The sequence below is a fragment of the Pteropus medius genome, unplaced genomic scaffold (assembly GCF_902729225.1).
Source record: "Pteropus medius unplaced genomic scaffold, Ma_sr-lr_union100, whole genome shotgun sequence".
NCBI classification, from domain to species: Eukaryota; Metazoa; Chordata; class Mammalia; order Chiroptera; family Pteropodidae; genus Pteropus; species Pteropus medius.
This window is the reverse complement of record NW_024344436.1, coordinates 2,910,805-2,936,848: the sequence shown is the minus strand read 5'-3', so window position 1 is coordinate 2,936,848 and position 26,044 is coordinate 2,910,805. Positions and strand designations below refer to the sequence as shown.

General features: G+C 50.1%; 1 protein-coding gene across 2 annotated transcripts in view; it reads right to left on the bottom strand.

Annotated features, from left to right (window-relative positions):
- KIRREL3 (kirre like nephrin family adhesion molecule 3) overlaps nt 1-26,044 on the bottom strand; it is a 525,648-nt gene that overhangs the window by 38,054 nt on the left and 461,550 nt on the right. For both annotated transcript variants that reach the window (XM_039872733.1, XM_039872734.1), the window contains exon 5: nt 7,248-7,405. In XM_039872733.1, the coding sequence (XP_039728667.1) occupies nt 7,248-7,405 (158 nt within the window). The remainder of the gene's footprint in view (nt 1-7,247; nt 7,406-26,044) is intronic.

The window sequence follows — 26,044 nt, the reverse complement described above, 5'->3', positions numbered from 1 at the left end:
GGCGCATTATCTCTATTTAGCAGAAGAGAAAACTAAGTTCAGAGTGAGTCAGGAACTTGCTGGGCAGGGCTGGGATTTGTACTTGAGAATGGTAACCCCTGAGTCATGACCCTCCCACCACAGCTCCCTGAGAGCTGGAAGGTGGTTAGTGTGATCTTCCACTTAAAGGTGGGAAGGGTTAGAGCCATTCTGTAGCCTCCGAGGTCACTCAGCTAGTTAGTGGCATCACCTGGGACCGCTCTCCAGGTCCACGGGTCAGTGTGGTTCTCCTCAGCTGGGGCAAAGCCTGTGGCCTCCAGCACTAGAACATGACCGGAGCCTCTGTCTAGATGAGCGCATCCTGCATAGACAAAGCCAGAGTCTGAGATGCCAGAGAGACCCAGGAGCGGTCATCTTGGCTGTTTCTCCTGGATGTTTGAAAACTGCCCGGGCCTAGGCAGGTGCCAGTGGCTTGAGGCCTCATTGTGCATGCTTCCCTGGGACATGGGGTGGCGGCCTCAGCCTGGGCAGAGGGGTCCTCTGAGAGGAGCTGGGGGAGAGGGATGTGGTCCGTCCCAGCCAGCCATGGGGCAGTCCAGGCAGTCGATGGCGATCAGCCTCAGGGCCAGGGCGCTGACTAGAGGCCTGCGCAGGAACCCGCACCGCGGTGGGGGTGTGGTTTAGTTCCCAGCCAAGCCCCAGCGGAGGGCGCTGCAGCCGCACCACAGCAGCACGCTGGCTCTCGGCTCTGCAGCAGACGTCCTGTGTCTATAAATAGCCAAGAGATAATAAGAACAATTTCCTGGATGAAAATAAGACCTGAGTAAGGTGCAGCGGGGGAGGTGGGGAGGGAGGTCCATACTCTTCCACTCGCCCCCTCTTTACTTTGCCGTTGTGCTAACAGGGGGCATTTATATAAGATTGACTCTGCCTGCAGCCCCTCCGCGGATCAGCTCTTGGGGGTGGAGGGCTGGCCGCGTGCGGCTGGGAGAGGAGCCAGGCGGCTTGGGATCCTAATTAGGCCCCCGGACTGCCTCCCTCCTCCCCGAACCCAGGGTGCTCCTCTGCCTCAGAATGATGATTAATGACATATTTACTGTGTCCGGGCGTGTGCTTTTTCTGGGAAATAAAAATTCTGGTTCAAGTTGTTTGTTCCACCTAATTAGAGAAAAGGGAGATGTGTTCATTAAACAAGAGAAGAGCGAGTGGAAGGCAGGCTCCCACAGGAGGCTCACCCGGTCTTGGGGTCCCTGGGGGTCTGCAGGCCTGGGCCACGGGGTGTCCTGGGGGAGGGAGTCTGAGCTGGGCCAGTGAGGCGGGCTGACTCCCCCCGCCCCCCAGAAGGCAGCGGGGTGGCCTGTCTGCCCCAGCCAGCGTTTGGCCTTCATCTTCTCTCAGCCTAGTTTTTCTTTTCTCATTCCTTCCTAATCTCACTTTTCCTTTTTCCTTTCTCTTTCCTTTTCGTTCAGGCAAATGAAGCCTTTGGACTGCGCGGCCTCGAAAGTATGGGCCAGGTCAAACATTCTGTCTTTTGCTGATTCTTGTCACACCCCCCACTTCTCTTTTCCTCCTGTCTCCCTCTCCCCTGTTCACTTCACTGAACTTGGCCCTGGGGATGCTCCATGGGCCCCAGTTCCCCACCTCCTGTCTCAGAAACCTTCATTAGTATGCAAATCAGCTCACTCAGTGGATTATTCATGGTGAGTTTTTTTTTTTTTCCCTAGGGCCACCACCTCCAAGTCCTAGGATAGCCCTCCTCCATCTTGGTGGCACCAGTGTGCTGCCAGATGCCAGCCCAGGCTGCCCCATGTGACCCTGATGGCAGCTCCTGTGGGTCCACTAAGACCCAGCCTATCCGTGTGTGCAGATATGAAGCAGGGCGGGGTGTATATAGTCCACGTTCACAGGAGTGAGCGTGCCAGAGCAGTAGCCTTCACGGTTGGGCTTCCACCCTCTGACTGTGCGTGTGTGTCCATGGACCTCTGTCTACTGCCTTCTTCCAAGGTGCTTTTCTGACACTTCCAGTGGCTGTGTGAGACCTGGGGCTCATCTCTAAATCCAGCCTGCCCTGGTGCTGCTTTCTGTCTGTGACCCACTGCCCCATCCCAAGGGGCAGGCACTTGGCATTCAATTGGCAGTAGCCCTGGAGGCTGGCCTGGCCAGGGAGAGAATGCACCCTGTGTTTGGTTGTCCAGTGCAGGCAGCAGTGGCTGCACTGCTCTTTCCAAAGCCCCCTGGAGCTCAGCTGGGCAGTGTAGAGCAAGGCTGAGCCCGAGAGATAGGAAGCCTGGTGATGCCTGCATGGAAACTCCTGGCGAGGGAGGAAAGGGGTTTGGAGGGAATGCAGTGGTTGAGGCCCCAACCCCAGTGCTAAATAGGGGATGTTCATTGATATGCAAACAGCTTGGAAAGGCTTTGAGTGAGACCTGATTGCCTGGCAACAGGGCCTCTTCTCTCTTCTACCCTCCTCGCTCACCTCCCCCACCTGCTGTCTTTTTTTTTTTTTTTTAATTTTTTTTAATCATCTCTCTGCTTCCCCTTTTAATAGCTGGCTGGGGAATCCACGAGCGCCTGTTGTCACGTCTCTTGGATAGAGACATGAAGGAAGGTGGAGACATGCACAGTGCCGTTTGAGCAGACCCTGCAACCTCAGGGACCCCCTCTCTTGTGCTCTGGGGCCAGGAGTGATACCCTACACAAAGAAGGCTTGGAGAAGTGGCAGCAGCCTCTGCACTGGGGAGAGACTCTAGGTCCCTAAGATGGGCAGAATGGATGGGGGTGGTGGGGTGACTGGCAAGGAGGGAGTGCACAGTGGAGAGGGAGCTGGGTCCCAGTGAGGGCTCTGAGGGGTGTTTTTCCAGAGCTTCTCCTGGCATGGGTCCAGTGAGGCCCCCGTCCTGGCGGTCGTTGGGTGGGCAGACCCTCGGGCAGGCAGCAACCTGCAGCTGGAGGAAGTAGAGAGGTAGGGCTGGAGGAAATGGGGATTCAGGGTAGGTAGATATGTACACAACTGGGTGTCGTAAGATCTAGCACCTCTTCCACCTGTCTCGGTGCCAGGGTCAAGGACTCATCTCCCTAGCTGGCAGCTGCTAAGAAGTAGCAGGTGGAGCAGGATGCTGGCTCCCCGGGAAGACATCTCCTTGGGCCCAGCCCGTACTGTCTTCCCTCCTATTTTCCAGCCTGTCCTGTCTCTCCTGGTTCGTGTATTTGCTGGCTTTCTGGATGAATGCCATGTGGCCTCCATTCTGGTGACAGGCCCAGAGAAGATGGCTTGTGGCTGGGTGTCCAAGAAGAGGACTTGGAGAGAGGCCTTGCCACCAGCTCCTATGCTTTTGCAGCCAGACACCCACTGGGATTTCTGGGTGCTCACCCAAGCACCTAGGCCGTGAGGGCTCTGGTGACAGTGTGTTTAAGGTGAGGCACTACCAGCCTGTGCTGAGTGATTCTCCTCCCAGGGCAAGGGGCCTGGCAATCCTCTGTGGTGCCATCCTTGATCCTACCAGCTCATCTGTCCCCTGCTGGCCACATGGCGAAATAGTAGAAATAATGTTCTACGGAACCAGAGTTATGTGACTTCTGAGGAGGGAGAACTGGGGTGAGTGAGACAGGGCCCTGGGAGGCGGGACCCAATAATACTAGCTAACGCATGTGAAGCCCTGACTCTGTGCCAGGCTCTTTATAGAGTGTTTTCAGTGCATAATTCCCTTCGCGTATCATAGCAGTCTTAACAGGTGTCTGGTTATCGTTACCCCATTTTGCAGCTGGGGCAACTGAGGCAGAGAGCTTAATTACCATATTATGTAGTGGATCTCAGGTTGAACCCAGGCCTTAGGACCATAGGACCTGTTCTATATGACACTAACATTCTCATCTGGGAAATGTGGGTAGTAAGGGGACCCTTGGAGCCTGTGAAGATCAAGGGAGGGACAGGCAGTGACCCTAACAGCTATGATTATTGCGAACTCACTCTGCCAGGCACTTTTCTCATTCAAGCCTCACAATCATCCTTTGAGGCAGGTGCTGTTGTTCCTCCCCTTGAATAGGTGGCGACACTAAGGCACAGCAAGGTTAGGTAGCTTGCCCCCCCCTGCCCCGTCACAGAGCTAGAAGGTGCAAAGCCTGCATTCAAATTAAGGCTGCCCAGCTCCCAGGTCCACAGCCTTAACCACCACCATGTGACAATGCTGGGGGCTTCAGACCCGGGGCTGTAAGGGTTGCCTTTCAGGGTCTTTTCCAAGGACCTGGGACCCCCTGACTATGTATGCGCTTGTCTGTTTTTTCAGCCTCTGTCTCTGTCTCTGTGTCAGCTGCTCATGCCCCAGTCGCATCTCATGCATGGCCTGTCTGGACTGCTTTGCCTTCAGGGCATCAGAAGTGCCCATGTGAGTGTCGCTGCAGAGGACTGGGCCCTGAAAGCTGTTCTGGACCATCCATCTTTCTCCATGTGCTCCATAGTCTCATAGCTTGTCATAGGCACATAGCTTGTCAGAGCTGGCAGGTACCTGTTATGGACTGAATTGTGTCCCCCCGGATTTCATACGGTGAAGCCCTGATTCCCCACTGTGAGTATATGGAGAGATGGGACCTTTCAGGAGGAAGATGAGGTTAAATGAGGTCATAAGAGTGTGGTCCTATTCCGATAGGATTGGTGCCCTTACAAGAATAGGAAGAGACAGAGATCTCTGGTGGACATAGGGAAAAAGCCATGCGAGGACACAGCGAGAAGGTACTATCTTGAAAGCAGAAACCAGAAAAAGGAGTTTCACCAGAAACCAACCCTGCCGGCACCTTGACCTTGGAGTTTCAGCCTCCGGGACTGTGAGAAAATAAATGTCTGTTGTGTAATCCACCAGTCTGTGGTATTTTGTTTCGGCAGTCCTAGCCTACTAATTAATAGAGTGTCTGATCCAACCCCTCTGTTTTATAGACAAGGAAACTGAGGCCCAGAGAATGACTTTCCTGGGGGTATTCAGAGCAGGGACTGGAACCCAGGTCCCTTGCTGCCTGGTGCTGTCATTCCTGTCACAGGCCAGCAGGAATGTGAACAGAGTTGAGTGGGCAGAGGGTGGAGTGTGACCTTCCTGTTGTGGTTTGTAGCAGCACGGTGCCAGGCAAAGGGTCAAGGTGGCCCCCAGACAGGTTCAGCAAGGTGACTCTGACCTTTCTTGTCACCAGATGGGGCTGTGTCCTCTGTGGGACATAAACCTTGGCAGACCCAACTTCAGGGAGAGACTGGAGAGACACCCAGAATGGAAGGAACACCCCTTTCCTTCCTTTTCACCCTTGTCTGGAGGACACACTCCCTGTCCCATATTTTTGTATTTCATAGCACAACGGTGGGGCTCCCGCCCAGGACTTGAGTGTGGGAACTTATCTCTCAGTAGGCAGCTTCCCCCTGCATGGGCTTACATCTGAGGGAAGGCATTTGTCCTGGGTTCTGGCACCAGGCTCTGGGTGGGGGCAGGGGCCAGGCCTCTATCAGCAGCCCTGGGGCTGACTCCTTGGCAGGTGGTCAGCTTTGCACAGGAAAGACACAGCCTCAGAGAAAGGAAAGACACAGCCTCAGAGAATGAACAGCCTGCTTCATATCCTCCGCTGATGGTGAAGGCCTTGCTTATCTTTCCAGGGCCTTAGAAGAGGAGCTGGTGTAGATTAGCAGTGGGAAGCAGGTGGTGTACTTCCATTCTCTGAGGCCAAGGATGCCTCAGGGAGTGGAGAGTGGGGTACTGGAGGCCTGAACCTCCTGCTTCAGAGCCCAGGGGTGCTGGCTTGCCCTGGGCTGTGATACAACCTCTGAGCAACTGCCCATCTGTCTGAAGCCAGAGAGGCTCACGGAAAAGAGACTGTGGTTTCCACCCATTTGTCAGCTGAGCAGGGCAGTCACTCCCTCGTCGGGCCTCGGTTTTCCATCTGTAGATCCGGGAGTTGGACCAGCCATCCTCCCAGGTCCCGCTCATCTTTATAGGGTCTGTGGTACAGAAACCCTGTCTGCAGTTCTATTCACAGTCTCCTTGAGTGGAGTTTGGTGGGCACTGTTTTAAAATCTACCTGGTGTTTTGTTTTTATTCAGGAAGGGTGAGGCCAACAGATCAGGAGACAACTGTCATTGAATAGGTAGTTGGTTATGGCATCCAAGAGAAGGGGCTCGGCATGCCACACGGGGCAGCACCAAGGGTAATCAGGAGGCAGAGGGAGCAGAGGAGAAAGCATGGACGAGAGCCTCTGTCGTCGTTTTGTGGGGAAGAATGGACAAGGCGGGGTAAGCAGTCGAACAGTTTTAGGATTGGATAGTTTGATTCATTTCATCAGGCTGTAGGCTATGGGGGTGGCCGTTAGTTAGCCAGTGCCTGGCCCTGGGGTTACTGGGGGCAGAAGGACTGCAGGAGCCTGATAAAAGGAGGTGATGAGGAAGTGGACCCAGGATTGTTTGGTTTGCATATCAAAGCTGTGTTCGCAGCATGTCTCTAGGACTTAGCTAACCGCAAGGGGAAGTTTCTGCATGCTGCAAGGCCTCAGGATGTCAAAGCATCATAAAACATAGAAAATAAACCACACGACTGACATCGAGGCCTGTTCAGGGCACTTGCGGAGCACCTAAATTATATGGATTAGAGAAAAGCACCCTTGTGGGCAGGTAGAGGAGGACGCAGGGCTTGGTGAGGGATGATGCGCTGGGTTTCAGTCCTCCCTGGCCCCTGAGCCAGGCAATTGGGACAGGAAAACACCTAAACAGCCTTACCTGGCAGCCCTGGAAAGGTGGCCAGATTTAGCAAATAGACATATGGGACACTCATTTAAATTTGAATTTCAGATAAACATTGAATAATTTATTTTTATTTTAGGTATGACCCGTAAGTATGGTGTCATGCAATATTTGGCGTGTACTTCTACTGTTATTTGTTGTTTATCTGAAATTCAAATGTAACTGGCCATCCCGTATTTCTTCTGTCAACCCCGGGCCCTGGCCACGTCCGTCCTGCATTACCTATGCTTGAGGTCTTTGCCAAGCCAAGCAGTTACTCCAGGGAAGACAGCGAGAGGAAGAGAGATAGAGCTAAACAGCCGAGAGACGGGAAAAGTGGAATGAACAGAGCCATAGCATAGGAGGGAAAAAGTGGCATAGAGAAAAAGAGAGACAGAGAGGCAAAGGAGAAGAAACAAAAAGCGACAGGAAGACATACACTTAGAGAGAGCAAGAGCTGCAGAGAGATAGGGAGAGGCGACCCCCTCTCCATGGAATCCCCATCCCTCATGCCCCCAGGCCTCACCTTGGAGTAGGTGGCCCCGTTGATGACCTCTCCCTTCCGCAGCCAGATGATGGAAGCTGCAGGCTTGGCGTTGTCTGCGTGGCAGGTGAGGTTGAGGGGGTCCCCTGCCCGCAGGCTGATTACGGGCCCCCCCAGGATGACGGGGTCATCGGGTGGCACTGTGGGGAGAAGGGAAAGAGGTCAGGCTGAGGGCACCCTGCCCCTCCGGCCTGGCGGGCAGGCTGGGATGGTGGGTTTTGTGGAGCGGTAACAAAAAATAATGATCATACTTTAATAAAACCTATAATCCTCTCGTATTATAGCAATAATAGCAACAACAGCAATAATCCCGGACATACGCATTGCATATTTATTTGCAGAGGATGTTCATATCTTCGTCCCATCTTCTGCTCACGAGGAGCCTGTGAGGGGACAGGGCGGGCGTCATTAGCCTCTTTCATAGACCTGGGAGCACAGCTCCTCCCCTACGTAGTATCTGTAGTTTCTTTCTTCTTTTTTTTTTTTTTTAAAAAACAAAACACTTTGTCACGTCTGTTGTCTAATTTAATCCTAACGACAATCTTGCTGGTAAATATTATTATTATTATCCCAATGGCCACAACACTTCAGAAAATGAGGCTTCGGCAGGGTTCAGTGACTTGCTCAAGGTCAGCTTCAAAGAAGGGAGTGGAGGGGGGGCGGGGGGCGGCAGGGGAGGATGGGGGTGCTGGAAGCTAGGCTCTTGACATTTTGAAGCGCCAGGCTGTCCCTTTCTTCTCAGGGCACAGGTGACAGGCAACCTTTCAAGGCTGAGACGGCATCTCAGAGGGCTGTGCAAACCCTGGCATCTCCTCAGCCTTTTATTCTTCCAGAATGGCTCTGGCTCTCTCACCCCAGAATCAGAACGAATCTCTCCTGCCCTGTTCTTTGCCCAGTTGCCATAGAAAGTCCATCCTTCCACCCAGGCCCTGTGCCAGCTTCTGTGCTTGTGGGCTCCGGGAAGATGGTTGCAGCAGCTCCAGACCTCGCAGGCTCTGCCTCCCAGCCTCCTCGTCCCTGCCAGGACTTGCTCTCACAACCTGCCTGCCTTCCCTCCCCTTCGCAGGGTCTCCCTTAATCTGGTACTCTCCCGGTGCACCTCCAGGAGGCTCTGGGGCACACCTTCAGCTAGTGGCTCTGTCTCTCCTTTCCTGCCTTGAGGAGGCCCAGTGAGTGCCGACTCCCAAGTTTCTATTTCCTGAGGAAAAAACAAACCCTCAAGGCTTCCAAGATGTCATCGTCAGCCCCAGGACTCCACCAGGGATCCTGGTCCAAGGAGGAAGGCTGGCCTCAGCCAACCCTGCCCAGCATGGGGGATGGGGGCTGGGTGTAGGCAGATGGTGAGTGTGGGCAGGACACCCACCCCACCCACCCTGTACCCACTCATTAGCGCCAGAGGCCTCCTGGGTGCTGGTGTGGCCTGAGATAAAAGGGAGGCTAATGAGAGCTTTCCACAAATGGCGGTGGGTGTGACAGTTGCTGCTGAGGGAATTTTATCTCAGTGCAATAGGCGGGCCCCTTCCAGCAGGGAGGGCTGGGGCTGGGGCTTCTTCTTCCTTCCTTCTGAGGCTGCAGTTTTCTCCCCACGAGGTGTCCTGTCCGGGATGGAGGTGTTCCAGCTGGGCTTGCTGAGGGCCAGAGACATTGGAAAGAACAACCGGAAGCTTCAGGAATAAAATAAATAAGCCCAGCGGTTCAGTATCGTGCAAAGTGCCCCGAGTCAGAGGGCGAAGCCGTGAAGACAGTTCCTTCACACGGTTTTGTTTCCTCAGGTATAAGATGTGGAAGTTCAACAGGGGGTCTGGACAGCTCCCTCCAGCACTGACATTCGCTGGGTCTGAGGCAGTGGTTCTCAACCCCGGCTGCGCAGCACAATCTTCTGGGGAGAGGTTTTAGAAATCAGGGCCACGCACTGACCAAGTGAACCCACTCTCTGCTGGTAGACCTCGAGCATCAGGAATTGCTACAGCTCCCAGAGTACTGCAGTGTGTGACCAAGTTTGAGAACCAAGTGTTTCTGGGCCTTTGCTCAGGTGTATAACTTCTGTGATCACAGTGTGGAGAGCGAGGAGGACTTTTCATAAAACAAAGACAGTGAGGGGCCAAGCCTTTCCCTCCTGCTCTGCTAGTGCTGTATTTGAAATATTGGATTAAGGGAGTGCAGATGAAGAGAGAGGGTCGTGGGACTATGCTGTGTGAATACTCAGGCGTGTGCGCACACACACATACACACAGACTCACACACACACAAACATCCACCCTCAGAATGGGTCCTGATTACATCTTCCCAAATAAGTGGTTATCATGCCGGTTATTCATGTAGCTATGCATTATTGATTGGCCTTCGGCTGGCTGCACACCAGATGGGGTAGGAGGGGGTGCGGATGGGGCTGGGGTGTGTGGGGCGGGGTGGGTGAAGAGGGAGGATGTTTGGGGGCCTGCAGGCTGAATAGAAATCAACAGCCGCTCTGGCAGCTGCAGCTCCCGTGGAAGGGAGGGGTGGGGGCGACTTGTTACCTCTCCATTCAGACTGGGTCCCAGAGCTGGGGCCCTGGGAGGGAAGAAAGTCTGGAGCAGCCCGAGCCTGGAGATGCATTATTCATGCACCCCTCTCACAGGATTGGTTATTATCCTGAACCACTATAGAGTTTGGTCTCCTAATTTTTAATCACAGGGAAAGTGGGAGCGTTAGCCTTTTGTGATTAATCTGCAGATAAAAATAGTTGGCTGTTTTGGTGTTGTGCTTGTTGTCAGTCAGGAAAAAATGTGTTAACTGTTGGGTGACTGAGGCCTGAAGGCGACCTGAGTGGATCCCTGGCAGAGCCAGTCCCCACAGCTGGAAGCCATTCATGGGAGGCCACGACCCTACTACCTCCCATGGTCAGAAAGCTTTGGACTTCTGGACTAGAGCGTATACTAGGGGTGATCATCTGACTGTCCTTATCACAGAACATCAGCTGGGCAGAGGGCAGAGTGGAGCTGGGGTTAGGGGGTTTCCATCTCACTCAACCTGCTCGTTGCCTCTGTGCCCAGCGTCTGCATGGCCTCGTTGGTCTTGATTTTGCTGGGTCGGCCGATCTTGCCTGAACAAGCCAGGAAGGTTCTGGAAGCAGGCCGTAGGCTGTGCCATTGGGGCTCCCTCCACACCACCTCAGATGCCACAGGGACTCTGGCGGAGGCGGGGAGTGGGCTGAGTTCGTGCCGGGGGGTCCAAGAGCTGACTGGAGTGGAGGGAGGGCACCCAGGGTCTCTGGCTGTTCCTGAGCAGCACCTCTCACACCTTTAGAATCTTCCTTCATCCCAGTGTCCCAGCTGCTGTCCTGCCCAGTCAGCCTTTCTTTCCTCCCTCCGGCCTCCCCTCCCGACCTTCCTCCTTCCATTTCTTTCATTCAGCCTCTTCCATGCCACAGTTTGGTCATATAATGGTTGAGAAAACCAGACCCCGTCTGTCCTCTTGGAGACCTTTGTTATTTGAGCATGTGCCCCGAGGGACCTGCAGCTATTCGAGCATGTGCCCCGAGGGACCTGCAGCACCGCATCACCTGGGAACTGGTTACAAATGCAGTCATTGTTGCTCCACCTCAGGGCCTCCTGAATCAGGCTGTGCATTGAGAAAAGACTTCAGGCAATTTGTGTGAAGTCAGTGTTTGAGGAGAACTGCTCTGAGGGCTTCTAGGAATGATTACAGACTGATGAGTGCTTTGCAGAAAGGATTGGACAGCGAGAGCACATGGAGGGCCCTTCAGCCCTCAGTTAGTGCCCTGTTCCCTCCCGACTTCCTGAGTTAGGTTAGAGAAAGGGCCTAGATGGCTCACTGGATACTGGGTTTGCAGTTAGCAGTCCGGTTTTATGACAGGTTCCTTGGCATAGGGCATTTCTTTGACTTAGAATGCTGGGGTTCTCTTTCCCCTTCTTCTCCTAGGTCTCTCTTCTCCAGCCTTCAAGACTTAGCTAAAGGGTTGCCCAGTCCATGAGGTCCTTCCGGAGTCTCCCGGTTGAACCAAGTGACTTTTGTCTGTGACCCCATAGCATTTTGGTCCTCCCCTGTCACAATAGCTAACCTATTTTATGGCAATGATCTGCATGTGTTTGTGTCTCCCCTAGATTGCAATCTTATCCTTCCTCGATCCCCATCACCTGGTATAGCACCTGCCACACTGGGGATATCTCATGTGATTTTTGTTGAGCAGAACTTGGCTTGAGTCCATTACTTTATAAGCTATATGATTGTGGGCAAGTTATATAATCTGACAACCTTGGCCCCCTTATCTTGGAAGTGGGGTAATAAAGATACTTGCAGTGTTATTAGGAGCTTTACCTTTTATGATATGAAGAATGCAGAGAGAGCTTTACCAAGAGCTGTGCAAATAGTTGTTACGTCTAATTTTTAGAATGATATTTAGTTTTCTTGCTATGTGACAGGCACTGTGCCAAGGGGCCCCTTGTTTTATTCTCAGTTTCCTTCGAAAGAGGAACTTTGGAGATCTCCATTTTATAGATTAGGAAACTGAGGCTCAGAGAGGTCAAAATACTTGGCTAAGACAACACAGCACGTAAGTGGGAGAGTTGGTATTTAAACCCAGATTTGGTTGATCCTGTAATTTGTCCCACTAGCGTCAGAGCAGCTGACAGGCCGCCCTGGAAGCTGCAGACACCCCTTCACAAGCCTTTTCCATCACCCCTCTTGGCCACATTCTGACCCTTATCACAAACCTGGGATAGGCTATTCCTGAATGCCTGTGGCCATTTAGACCCCGCACTTCCTTCCCTCAAACCGAGTTACAGAAGGAGAAGGGGCGTGTGCCTAGCTCGCAGTTGGTGCTTGAGAGATGTCTGCTATGGGAGTCGACAAATGATGTTTGCTTTTGAGATCCTCGCTCGTTTTTGCCCCGTTGTTGGGTTCGGCGACACCTGGAATCCCAGCCTCTGTTCTTCACGCACCCAGATGCGCCACCTAATGGCCAAAGTGCAGAACTGTAGAATGTAAAGACAGAACCGGGGACTTGCCAGCTTTTAAGGATCTGCTTCTCAGAGCTAGAGCATCATTCATTCAGAAAATTCATTCGTTCACTCAGAAAATTTGCATTGAGCACCCTCTTTGGAAGCACTGGGGACACAAAGCTCCTGCCTTAGTAGAGTTGAGATCCTAACGGAGAGACAAGGCAATAAGTGAATTCATACGTAATATATTGTTTGGTGTTGACAAATATTCGGAAGAAAAGAAGAACGGGTGGGGAATAGACTGATCCTGAGTTGGCTCTCAGGATTCTTTTCTGGTTTTCTCCTGTCCTCTCTGACTGTCACTTTCTGTCTTCTTCCCACTACAACCGTTGGTCTTCCCCAGAGCCTGCTCTTCCTGGTGCATGTCATTCTACACACTGTTCATGGAGAAGCACATTCCTTTCCTGTGGATTCAGCTAACGCCTGTATGTTGATAAATTCCCAAAATGCATATTTCCTATTGTGGGGAACAGCACCACTATTCAGTGACCGAAGGCCAGAATCTACAACTCTTTCTTGGATTGTACTCTCTTTCATCCTGCCTTGTTAAGCCTCTGAATTCTCTGAAATCTCTCAAATGTGTCTCTCCGTTCCATTCCTGACAGTATTCCTGGCTCAGGATTGTCCTACCTAACATTCTCTCCCCATTTCTCCACACTGCCCCAGAGCGATCGTCACAAAAGTCTAGTCATTCATCCATCCATTCAATCATTCATTCACTCCCTATTTGCTGAATATCTAGAATTCCTTCATTTAAAATCTTTCATAGGTCCTCATTGTCATCTGGATCAAGTCTGAACTTCTTGGCTCCTGCAGACCTCTCCAGCCTCATTTTTTATCACCTTTTAACTCAAATTCTCCATGTGAATAAGAATCACCTCTTGGAATGAATCACTCTCCCTCCATTGTCGCTTTCTCTTTGCTTGGCTAACTTGAAGGCCAGGCAGCTTGGGTTCAAATCCTGGGTCCCGCCTTTACTAGTCTGGTGCTCTGTCTTCTTGGGAAAGTAGAGATCTCTCTTTTTCTCTTGCCCTGTCCTCACCAGGATCCCCAGGGGTGAGTCCATGCTGACCTGCCTGGCTTGGCTTCTCCTCCCTCCAGTCTCCTGTGTCCATGAGAGTGAGGCTTTACTGCAGAGGCACATGTGAACCCAGTTGACCCTACTTGGAGCAGAGATGAGCCATCTCAGCTGAGCTCAGCCGAATCACTTGCTCATGAAGTTTGGGGTGGTTGATTATGCAGCAAAACCTAACTGATATACTCGGTGGTAACCTATCATCTGGTGATGGCCCAAATCTCTGGGTTCCTGTAATCTCGAAACTGGTCCCACAGCATTGACTTTCTCTCCGTTCCACTTCGATCCTTTCTACCTCCACTATGGCCAGGTCACTATTCTGGAAACACAATCTCTGCTGCTCACGATTTACTGACTCCCTGCTGCTCCAGGATAAAAACCAACTCCTTAGCATGGAGGATATTCAAGGTTCTCTACAGTTAGGTCTTCTCTATCCAGTTCTTGCTCCCATGACCGAGTGGGACTGGTCTGTTCACCTCCCTGCAAGGATAGCCTGCCCTTGGAGTTCCTTCTGCTGAGGATGTCCTGACATCATTTTAACTGGCCGGACCCCATCCTCTCTTCAGTCAGCTCTCAGGCTGCCCTTGCCTTTTTAATTCTTGGTCATTCTTTAAGACTGTCACCTTCTCCAGGAAGCCCCTCTCAATCTCAGGCCCTCCCATCGCTTGTCCAGCCTCTGCTCTGCCCTAAAGCCCTGTGCCACCTCAATAAGCTCATGTGGGCTTCAGTACCACTGCCACTGACTGCTTCACTAGCATGAGTTTCTGGAGGGCGTGTCCCTGCCAGGTTTTTGTTTCTATCCCAGCACTTAGTATGGTGTCCAGATCGTAGTGAGCACTTAATAAATAGTTATTGCCTGGTACCTCACATGATCCATTGAACTGGAAGCAAAACTTTCCCGCTCCCCTAGCATGGCGCTGGGCCTTCTCCACTGACACTCGGCACAGTCTGAGTGCATGGATCTGTGTGCCTGTTTCAGGTTCCCCAGATTCCAGAGTAGGAGGCTCTGTGCCCCTTTGCATTCCCCCCGCCCCGCCGCCCGCCACCTAGCATATTATCTTGGACATAATTCTAAGAAAACACCAACAATAATATAAATAATAGCTAACATTGATGTAGGGCTAACAACACTTCTAGAACTTACAGTTGATAAAAATCATCATTAAATCCTCACGACAACCCTAGATAAAGTAGATATAGTTATTATGCATATTTTAGCAATGGGGAGACTGAGGCACAAATTGGTTAAATTACTTGCCCAAATGAGCAACAGATTGCACATGATATAGCTTGTTTCAGTCTCTTGTTCTGTGGCCCAGCCTCAGCCTCCTAGACGTCATGGTCAGTACCTTGCCTCCAAGTGCTGCCATAGTGATGAGGGGGCAGTGGAGGCAGGACGGGGAGGAGCCTCCTGGGGAAGAGAGGCCGGGGTGGTGGGGTGAGGGCAAGGGAGACACATGCTGTCAGGGACAAAGTCAAATCAAGTCACTTGTTTTCCCCCCTCGAATTAGGAAGGGTGAGCATTCTGTTTATTTTCCATTAAACCTTGAGAGAGAGTCTGAGCCATCTTATCAGTGAGGAGCTGTTTGTGAGGAGAAAGAGGTTTCATTAATACTGAGCAGACAAATCTCAGGGTGTATGCAGAGCAGAGGGAGATGGGGACGGACAGTGGGCCCCGCACAGAGCCGTGTGTGTGCGCACGCGCGCATGTGTGTAGGCCTTTAAGTGCCTCTGTATACCTCTGTGCACGTCTGTGTGTGTGCACATGTGCGTCCACACGCCTCCTGGCTCTGGGTGCTAGTGGGCGGTGTGTGACCAGTGTGTGGAGAGCATATGTGGGGGGCTGAGGTAGCCTCCCTTTCTGTGGGCAGAGGGAGAAACCAGCTGGGAAAGGGGGACCTGTGAGAGCTGTAGTCAAAGGGAGATCGTGGAGTGTGGGGTCTTAGGGCGGGGCGGGGGTGGTGGTTCGGAGACAAGCAGAGGGTGTGGGTGGCCCCCTTGGGCCAGCTGGGAGGTGGGTGTCCTGCTGGGGGTTGGAGGCAGGGCTGCTCTCTTCTCCAGCTCAGCTCCTGTATAGATGGCCACAGGACAACGTGAGAACCCTCCTTAGGTGTGTTTGCGGGAGTAACTGGCAAATACCCACTTCGCAGCGCCTTTCAAAACTCTTCAGCTAGTTCTGACCTTGACTTGATTTTGGGGTTCTCCTGATCAGCGTGGCTGGCCCTGGGGGAGAAGCTGAGTATGGAGGCATAGGCTGACATTTACTTGTTTTTTTTTTTCTTTTTTTTTAAAATTGAATTCTAATTGACATACAATATTAGTTTCAGGTGTATAGCACAGCGATGTGATATTTTCATACATTACAAAATGATCACCACAGTAAGTCTAGTTGCCATCTGTCATTCTACAAAGTTATTACAATATTATTGACTATATTCCCTGTGCTTACATTACCTCTCTGTGACTTATTTGTTTTATAACTGCAAGTTTGTACCTCTTAATCCCCTTCACCTATTTTGCCCTACCATTTATTTACTTAAACCTCACAGTGACCTCAAGCTGTGGGCCCTTGTAGTGTCTTATTTTACAGATAGGGAAACTAAGGTATAGACTGGCCAATCCTCATGAGGCGAGTCACACAAGTTGTAAGTGGTAGAGCCAGGCACCTGGATCTGGCCCTTGCGAGTCCAGCAGCCCACTGGGAACCTTGGCGTCACAGGCTGCAGGGGAATGACCCTAACCCTAACCCTAACCCTAACCCTAACCCTAACCCTCTGTGGCTTTCCCGGCTCTAAGGCAGCCATTATGACCCAGCAGAAGACTGGCGGTTCTTGAGGTGTCTGGCTAGTCCCAGAAATAGAAAGCAGAACCGATATGCTTGATTTGGCTACAGGCTTCCCACATGGCCATGAACCTCCTAGAGGAGCTCGGGGCTTTCACTAAGGAGAGAAAGGAGGTCAGAGAGAAACCTTCTCGACTGGTACCCAGGAGCCTCAAAAATCTGTGCAGAAACTGAGGGGTATGGCCAAAGGGTCACGTCATTAAAGGGGTTTAAAAAATAGACCTAAGAAATTCCAATGATCAGCTTCTAAACTGAGAGATTAGGAAGATCAGTTTTTGCGTTATAAAAATGTGCGTTTGTTCCACGTGGTAGTTGGTGGAAGGTGAGAGGAGAAGACGGGGGAGGAGACAGAGTCGTGACAGAGAGAAGGGCAGGGAGGGGACACGTAGGGAAAGACAGGTAACGAGGAAAAGAGACAGAGCCAGGCGAGGGGCAAGTCATCCATTGGGACAAAGATCAACGTGGGGAGAGAAAAATCAGCGTCTCTCCTAAGGGGGAACCAGAAGGCCGCAGGCAGCACGCCAGGGATAGAAAGAGAAGCGAGGGGCTTTCTCAGGCCTTTTGCCACAAAAATTCATTTCAGGGAATCTCAGAAAACCACTAAATGTACCTTTCAACTTTATGCAAATTTTCCGAGTCCTCTATTTGCCAGAATCCTAAGAGGAAAAATCAAACTCTTTTTCTGATCTGAGCCTGTTTTGAAAAAAATATAAGCCTCTAAATTTAAAAAAAGGGCATGCTTTTGGAATTCATTATAAAAAAAATGTTTTAACGTTTATCTATAGTTTGGCATTACAGATATTTTCGAAATCTTCTATCTTCCTCATTTTTCTCAGAAAAAGAGAGAGAGAGACCACATTTCTCTTCAAAAGTTGCTGAGCATTGCATTTCACTTTACACGGAGAAGATACATTTTATAATATTCCCGCTTTACGATCTTTCAGGGTATTGCAATGGAAGAAGTCAAAAGGCTGCTGCCTCTTTGTAACTAGAGGGCGTCACTCAGAGAAAGCAAGTCATACACCTTGGGTGGAGGCTGTCACGGATTGGAATTGTGGAAGCTGACTCTGAGATGGAGATCCGAGGAAGTTTAGCGGGGCATCTGCTCAGAACCACTCCTGATGGGAGTGAAGGAAGCAAGATTGGACAGAGAAACAATCTGAACCCTAATGGTGGCTTGGGAAGGTCTGAGCAGATCTTACAGGGAGCTGTAAAGGGATGGCCCTCAGGGTTGTCCCATTTAGGGGCAGGGGATGGCCCCCCACATCCTGTGGGGGACCAGTCGCTGGAAGTAGATTTCCTCCTTTTAGCCACAGGTAATCCCCAGAGGGACTCAGCAGAGCACTGGCTGCCTCCAACACCCCAGCTGCTGAGGGAGTGAATCCTTCTGTCTTTCTGTCTTGAAAAATGAAGGGGAGTTGGGTGGCACACCACAGCATCCACTGCAGGGGTGGTGCTCATGGCCTCCTCTCCCAGAATGTCCTCTTTTTCTCATCACTGCTGAGGTGGGGTGGAGTGGTTGTGGCACGAGAATGCTCTGTTTCACAATACAGTTCCTTAGGGGAAGAGTTTGGGTATTTGGCAAGGAGGAGATCCTGGCTCTACTATGTGCTCTGGGCCCTATTCACCAGATTAGTGAAGAACTCCCCTTCTGCCTCTGGTCATCCCCACAGCTAACGTCTGCTCGTGTCAGTGGGTCTGGGTTTGGGGCCGCTTGACCCCTGGCTCTCCAGCCCCAAGGGAGAGGCATCAGGGGGGTGAAGAAAGAGCACGGGCTCTGCTTTCAGATAGACCTGGGAACCATCTCACAGGATGACCTTGGACACGTTTCTAAACCTTCCTGAGCTTCGGTTTCATCCTCCGCACAGTGAAGCAAACACCGGCCTCGCACGCTGCAGGATGAACAAACAGCATGTCTGGTGCTCTGTCACTGTGACAGCGAGCTGGATCTGCACTAAGGGGAAGGGTGAGGCTGAAGACCCGCTGCCTTTGCTCCTGTTCTATGGGCTGCTCCCCTGGGTTAAGGCAGAGTGTCAAAAAGGTCAAGTCTGATACAAGATTTGCAAATAGGTTGCCTTTTCATTGTGTCGATTGTTTCCTTTGCTGTGCAGAAGCTTTTTAGTTTGATCTAGTCCCAATTGTTGATTTTTGCTTTAGTAGTTTGTGCTTTTGGGGTCATATCCAGTAAATCTCTGCTAAGACCAATGTCAAAGGGCTTTTCTCCTATGTTTTCTTCTAGGAGTTTTAGGGCTTCAAGTCTTATATTTAAGCCTTTATCCGTTTTGAGTTAATTTTTGTGAGTGGTGTAAATGAGAGTCCAATTTCATTCTTTTGCATGTGGCTATCCAGTCTTCCAAACAGCATTTATTGAATACTGTCCTTTCTCCATCAAATATTCTTGGCTCCCTTATCAAATATGTGTGGGTTTATTTCTGGGCTCTCTTTTCTGTTCCATTGATCTATGTGTCTTATTGTTATGCCAATACAATATTGTTCTGGTTACTATAGCTTTGTAATATAGTTTGAAATCAAGAAGTATGATGTCTCTTGCTTTGTGTTTTTTTCACCCCGTCAGGATTGTTTTGGCTATTTGGGAACTTTTGTGGCTCCGTACAAATTTTAGAATTTTCTTCTTTCTCATAGCTGAATAGTATTCCATTGTGTATGTGTGTGTGTGTGTGTGAGCATCTCCTTTATCCATTCATCTATTGATATATACTTAGGTTGTTTTCATACCATGGTTATTGTGAATAATGCTGCAATTAACATGAGAGGTGCAGATATCTCTACGAGATCCTGATTTCAATTTCTTTAGCTATATACCAAGAAGTGGGGTTGCTGAGTCATATGATAGTTCTATATCTAATTTTTTAACGAACCTCCATACTGCTTTCCATAGGGCCACACCAATTTGCAGTCCCACAAGCAGTGCACCAGAGCTTCCTTTTTCTCCATACCCTCACCAATACTTGTTATCTCTTTTCTTTTTGATTGACAGCCATTCTAACCAGCATGAGGGGACCTCCTGTGGTTTCGATTCGCATTTCCCTGAGGGTTAGTGATGCTCAGCACCTTTTCACATACCTGTTGGCCATTCGTATGTCTTCTCTGGAAAACTGGAACTATTCAGTTCCTCTGCCCATTTTAAAAATCAGGTTGTTTGTTTTTTTGTCAAGTCGTATGAGTTCTTTATAAGTTTTGGATATGGAGAAAGAAGACGTGGGGAGCTGGCCTGGGAAGGAGAAGGATGCTCTCCAGACATCCCTAATGTTTACGTAGGTATCTAATGGAATACTTTCAGCTATGAGAAACAAGGAAATTCTGCCATTTGTGACAATTAGCATAAACCCTGAGGGCACTGTGCTAAGTGAAATAAGTCAGACAGAGAAGGACAAATACCATATAATATCCCTTGTATATGGAATCTTAAAAAGCTAAATTCAGAGAAATAAACAGTAGAGTGGTAGTTGCCAGGGGATGGGGAAATGAGGAGATACTGACCAAAGGGTACAAACTTCCAGCTATAAGATAAATAAGATCTGGGGATCTAATGTACAGCATGGCGATTATAGTTAATAATGCTATATTATATACTTGAATGTTGCCAAGAGAGTAGATCTTAAATGTTTTCGCCACAAAAAAAGAAATGGTGATTGTGGGATGAGGGTGAAGATGCTAGCTAATGCAATGGTAGTAATCATTCTGCAGTATATAAATATATCAAATCAGCACCTGTGTACCTTAAACTTATACAATGTTATACGTCAATTATATCTCAACAAAGCTGGAAAAAAGAAAACTCAAGCCAAATGATAATGTACAATGTGAGAGAAACAACGTGGAAAGAACCACGGTGCCTCATGGTGACAATGCCATGCATAACCTTATCAGATCTGCCCAGAATGCCATACAGGGCAGGCAAGCTGGTGACAGGGTACAAAACTTAGGGGTGGGACTGGCCTGGGATGGAGAAGGATGCTCTCCAGACATCCCTAATGTTTATATTAGCTTTCCGTTTTACACTATACACTAAACCTACTAGGTGAGAAACTGTGCTGGATTCTCTCCCCATTGTCACCCCAATGAGTAGATATTCTCGTGGTCCTAGGAGGGAAGCGTTGTTCTATGAGGAATCAAAGCTGAGTGTCTCAGACCTCAGAGCTTTTCAGTAAAGAATGAGGGTTTTAATCTCACCTTCCTGACTTCAAGCCTAGAGCTTTTTCTACTTGATTGCTCTCTAGTAGGGGCTGGGTAGCCTGGGGTGGTGTGAGAGCTCAGGGTACCCATGTCCAGACTGTGAAGGGTCCCCCACCTCTGAAGGTGGCCTCATGGGTTAGCTGTCCACCAGCCCTAATTGTGGCACAAAGATCTTGAGCTCTGCATGCCTGGGTCTCCTTCCATGCTGGACCCACATGCTCCCACTGTCTCTGACACCCTGGAGCCCACTCTAGCCCTTTCACTCTTCAGGGAAGGCAGATCCTGATAGGATCCTCGGTGTGTCATCATCACCCAGAATGAGAAATTCCACTCACTACTATGTGTCCTGGACCTCAAATGGGAGGTCAGTTCTTTTTGTTCTAAGTCTGAGTGATCATTTCTGACATGGAAGGATGTTTTTGTCCCCTTTTACTTTGGTGGGCCTCACTCTTGCTGGGCTTGGGGAGGATGGCCCTCATCTGGGTGCTGTGAGAGCAGCGTGGACCCTCTCCATCACCCCCCCACCCCCGCCCCCACCTCCCACCCCTGCCATGGGCAGCGCTGTGCTAGGTTCTCTCCCTGCAGCTACTCCAATGCGTAGTTACCCTCACTGCCCTGGGAGGTGGGTGGGAAGGGGCTGCTCTCTCTTCCTGGAAGGTCTGTCTTTTCCTTTTTGATTTGCAGACACCTACACGATCTTTAGGCATTGCTCAGATGCCTCCTCTCACCTCCGCTAGACTGTGATTGATCAGGGGGCAGGGACCAGTCTCATCTGCTTCTGTGTCCCTGTGCTCAGCATGACACCTTAGCCAATGCTCCCCTTTGCCCCTGAAGATTTCTTCACATGGGACTCAGGGTGGCTGGGTGGAGGAGCTTGGCTGGAGGTGACTTCTGGGGGGAGCAGCCCTGTCTTATTCCTCCTGTCTTCCTGTTCCAGCTGAGAGCTTGCACAGAGCCAGGCTCAACAGATGAGCATTGAATAAATGGACAAAGTTTAAGAAGGGACAACTGCAGGAAGGGTGGGGTAGAAGGCACAAAGCTTATGGATGGGGATGCTTTGAGATGGGGCAGATCTGAAAACATTAGGATGTATCAAGTATTGCTATGTTCCAGAAGGTTCCCTCTGGCCTTGCTGGCACTCCATGTTGGATTCACAGAAGCAGCTATTTTTTGGGCTCCTAAGGACCTTGCTGATTTGGAGGTGGCTACAGGCATTTGAATCACTTGAGCCTAGGCCCAGGCAGCCAGTCTCCCTCGGCGTTCCTGAGACCTCGAACGCGTCCACCTTCTGCGTATCTCTTACCCCCTGTGCTCCCCACTCTCCACCTTCAACCACCCTTTTCTCTGGGATCCTTGGATCCTTCATCACCTCCCTTCTTTTTGTTGTCTCCCCCCAAGCTTTCCCTTTGTTTTTTTTTTATTAGCCGTTAAGTCCCTGGAAAGTGTTCCGGGTATGGTAGATGCTCTATAAAAAGAGATGAGACAGCACTGAGTTGCTGTGAGTGTCCTGGGATCAGCCTGAGTCAGAATAGATGGGTTTCAGTTCAGGTCTGCATCACTGTCACTATGCAGGAACCTGGGGGAGTAAGTGCTGCATATATTGGTCCGAATGCAAAAGTGTCGCTAGGGAGCAGCCCATAAGCTGCTCTGACGAGTGGATGGGGTGAGGTGCTCAGTGCTGGTTGGAAGTGAAATGCATTGGATGTGTCTTAAAGCCAGTCGGCTTCCTGTGATAGGCATCAAGGTTCGTGGCCAGAGGCCTGGATAATCCAAACCTGGTGTATAACTGAATATATCATTTGCATTTGACTTTGGAATGCATTGTGTGAGTGTGTGTGTGTGTGTGCGTGTGTGTGTGTGTGTGTGTGTGTGTGCATGGGGGGAAGACAGGCAGCTTTACTCTTTGCGTATGTTTATTTAAGACTCCCGTTAGTTACTTTACATTCACTGGACAGAGCCACCTCCGGGAAAGGTGGGCAGAACATTCTCAGCATTAAGCAGTCCTCAGAGGTCATTGGAAATGTCCAGGCCTGCAGTCTACAGGTGCTCAGAGTTCCTCAGGACTAGGATGTTGCCTTAGTGAACATGCCACCAAGGCCTCTCAGTTATTAGCTGCATGGCCTTGGATGAGATAATTAGCTGCCCGACCCTGTGTCCTCATCACAAAATGAGAGAGGTATTAATACTTACTCTGAGGGTTAGTGGGCTGATTATGTGAGATGGCACATGAAAAATCCCTGGAATTATTTATTGTTAACATTGTTATTAATGCTCATCCCCTTCCTTCTCTCTCCTCTTCCTCATCTCCCAAAGAATAATTCTACCTCCTGCATCTCTGGCCAGATGGTAGTCAAGGGATTCAGGAGGCCAAGCAAAGCCAGGAATAGTCCTTGGGGTCAGATAGGAAGACCCCACTGCTTTCTAATGGAGCCTGAGTTTGGGCAGAGATGGTCATTTGCTCTTAAACAAGCAGTGAGTGTGCAGCTCACCTACCCAGGGAGGAAGGGGCTTTAGAGAGGAGGAGAGCATGGTGCTCCCTTGGAGAATGGGGGTGGGCTTTGTCTAGATTTTATGTCCATCCCATGGCAGAACGGGGCTCTGAGTAGAGAGAAGGGAGGGCTTCCGATAACTCCTGTCTCAAAGACAAGACCTGAGTCTCAGGACCACTGCATTCTAGCTGTGTGAACTTGGGCAAATTTCCCTTCTCTGAGTCTCAAGGTCCACATTTGTAAAGTGGGCACAACAGCAAATACTGTCAGAACACCAGGAAGGCCAAGCGAGGATGCACCAACATGTAAACCCAGAGCTCTGCACAGATGCCAGAATTAAATGTGAGGCCTGTGGAAGGGGGTGTGAGCTGGCTCTGCCTGGGCTGCTTACTGTCTGGATGAATAAGGGTGCTTTTCAACCTCCGTCACTGCTCTCAGGGGGAAAGGAAGCACCTTCAGAGCTGATCCAATCCTATGTACCTCTCTTTTTTGATGGATGGATGAGGGAGGTGGCCCAGAGAAGTCGAGTGACCTGCCCAAGATGATACAGCAAGTTATCATGTCTCTGGGTGTCCTGCAACACAGATTTGTTTCCTCAGTGTTTCAGAATCCAGACTTTTATTTTCTTACTTGCCTTCGCCGAGCCAAATAACCCCAGCCTTGCTCACCTCGGTTTCCTCAGGGCTTATCAAGGGCATATTAGTGCTTACAGATGGACATCCAGTAACAAAGAGGCCACTGATATATAGAGATGGTCTATAGATAGTCTCCACTCGCATTGAAAGAGGAAAATGTGTTTAAGCTGCAGCATGAGGGAGTGAGGTTAGATGTCAGGAAGAACCGTCGATAGAGACACAGCTAGGGTTGAGAAGTCTGGTGTCTCTCCAGAGACTCCCCGCCACATCAGGATGAGTTGAGTGTGTCATGGCGACATGACCCCGAGGCAGGGGGATGGATCCGATGGTTTCTCAAAGCTCTCCCAGTTCATGTCTACTGACATACTTGGTTTTCCTAAAGTTTCTTCCCTGCTCCCAATTAGCCTCTGCCTATCTAGTTCTCTGAGAGGTGCTTCTAATTGTAGAGGAGGAAGGAGAAGAGTGCAGGGGCCAAGGGTGTAGGGAAGGACGGGGCTGAGGCCGGGAGAGGTAGGACGAAGCTGCTAATCCCCACTGTCAGGCAGCAAGCCTCTGTTCCTGGCCCTGCTCCTGCTGTTGGTGGGGGAAAGCCATCAGGCAATTTTTATGGCTTCCTATGAACCTTTGATAAATTTTCTTTGAAAGAGCCCTTTCTTACAATGGTTTATGCCTCAACAAATGTTAATGGCGAAATATCAAGATGCCAAAGGGGCTCTGAGGTGGACTGTGCAGGGGAAGACTCTGGCCTCTTACTGGCTCTGAGCCCCTAGTCCATGGAATCCACCTTTCAGATGGCAGCTCTGGAGCCCCTGCTGAGAGCCAATGGCCATAGGACTAAATAGAGACCTCTAGGCAGGGCAGAGAGGCTGGTCTTCCAGAAAGGATGCACCAGGCAGTGAGAATGGAGGAATTAAGTTAGACAAGAAGCAGAATTTTCTGACACTGCCTTGAGCTCCAGAAAGGTCATGGAATAGCCTCAGGTGCTCTGGCTGACCAGTGAGGAGTGGTCATTTGCAGTGCATGTTGAAGAGCATTTTCTCCTTAGTTATTACCTTGAATCTCACGATGAGCCATGAGACAGGTGGGTCAGGGCAGGGCAGGGCAGGGAAATGTGGGCTCAGCAGGCTCAGAGGGTTGCCCAGCATCGCACGGCAGGGATCTGAGCTGGAATTTGAACTTGACAGGTCCAGAGTGTTTCCCCACAGCACCCTCGCCCCATGGCCTCCTGCATCCTGCACTCACCGTCCCCAGCTGGCCCCACCTGGACAAACACGGAGCGACATCGCTGACTCTGAGCTGGCTCGTGTTCCTATGCTCCCTCCCTCCAGCCCTGGGTCCTGGAGCCCTTTCCTGGTTCAAGGGCAGGCGGTCCAACACCTCTGCCCCAACTCAGGGCCCGGCACAAAGTTTAAGGGCATGTCAGAAGTCTCAGTAATGGAGATGAACAATATTTTAATGAAAATTAAAAACATCAAAACTAGTAAAAATACCCATGGTCAACAAAATGTCACAATTTTAAACAAAGACAGGACAATGAACTGAAGTTATTTAAAAATGGTTTAAGATGGTCACTTGGTCAAGAGAAATGATGAAACATGGCAATTCTCTCAAAAGTGAGATAAACAAAGTGAAGCAGATTATTATTATTATTATTATTATTATTATTATTGTGCATTTGCTTCCATCAAACCAGTAAAGTAAAATGATAACAAATTCTTGTTTTTGCTGTAAATGAAACATTTAGGGTTAAAATAATATTGAGTTTTAATACACCTGCTTTTAAATGTTTCAAAAATTTTAAAGTAATTTAATGTTCTGAAGAGAAAATTAACCATTAAAAATTATGTAAATTCATGTAGATAGGGGCACACATTTTTCTTCCTGACTCAGGCTCCAGTATGACTTGGTGCTGTTACTGATCTTGTCTTTATTTAATATTTTGATATTTTGTTCAGAAATTAATATTTTGATATTTTGTTCAGAAATTAATCTTTTTTTGCATTAATTTTGATTTTTAAAAATAGTGCTTTGACTATTGTTTATCTAGATTACTGCATTTTTTGATGCTCCTGAAATTTTATGCCTCATCCTAACCTTGGTCCTACTCCACTGCTCCCCAGAGAGAAAAGGCGCCCCTCCTTTCCTGTGGGGACAAAACACAAGCCAACTCCTCAGGCTCTTGGAACTACCTGGGGACTGTTCAAGCCTAGAATTGTCCCAAGGGAAGTGAGCACTGGGGTGGGAGCTGGCTGCCAGGGGAAGATAGATGGGCTCCAGAGGCCCTACAGATAGAGATGTGCAGCCATTCCCAGGGCCATCCATCAAGTCTCCATTGTGATGACATTCACCTGAATCAGGCCAAAAGGCCCCAGGTTCTCAGAGAGTCGGAGGCGGGGAGGAACTCGGTGAGCAGAGACTGCAGCAGGCTCTGAGCTGGTACCCAGAAGGGGTGAGCACCAGTTAGGGCCACCAAGCTGTGCACTGACCAGTTCCTGGGGGTGCTGCACACTTAGCTGGTCCCCTCTTAGCCTGTCTTCCAGG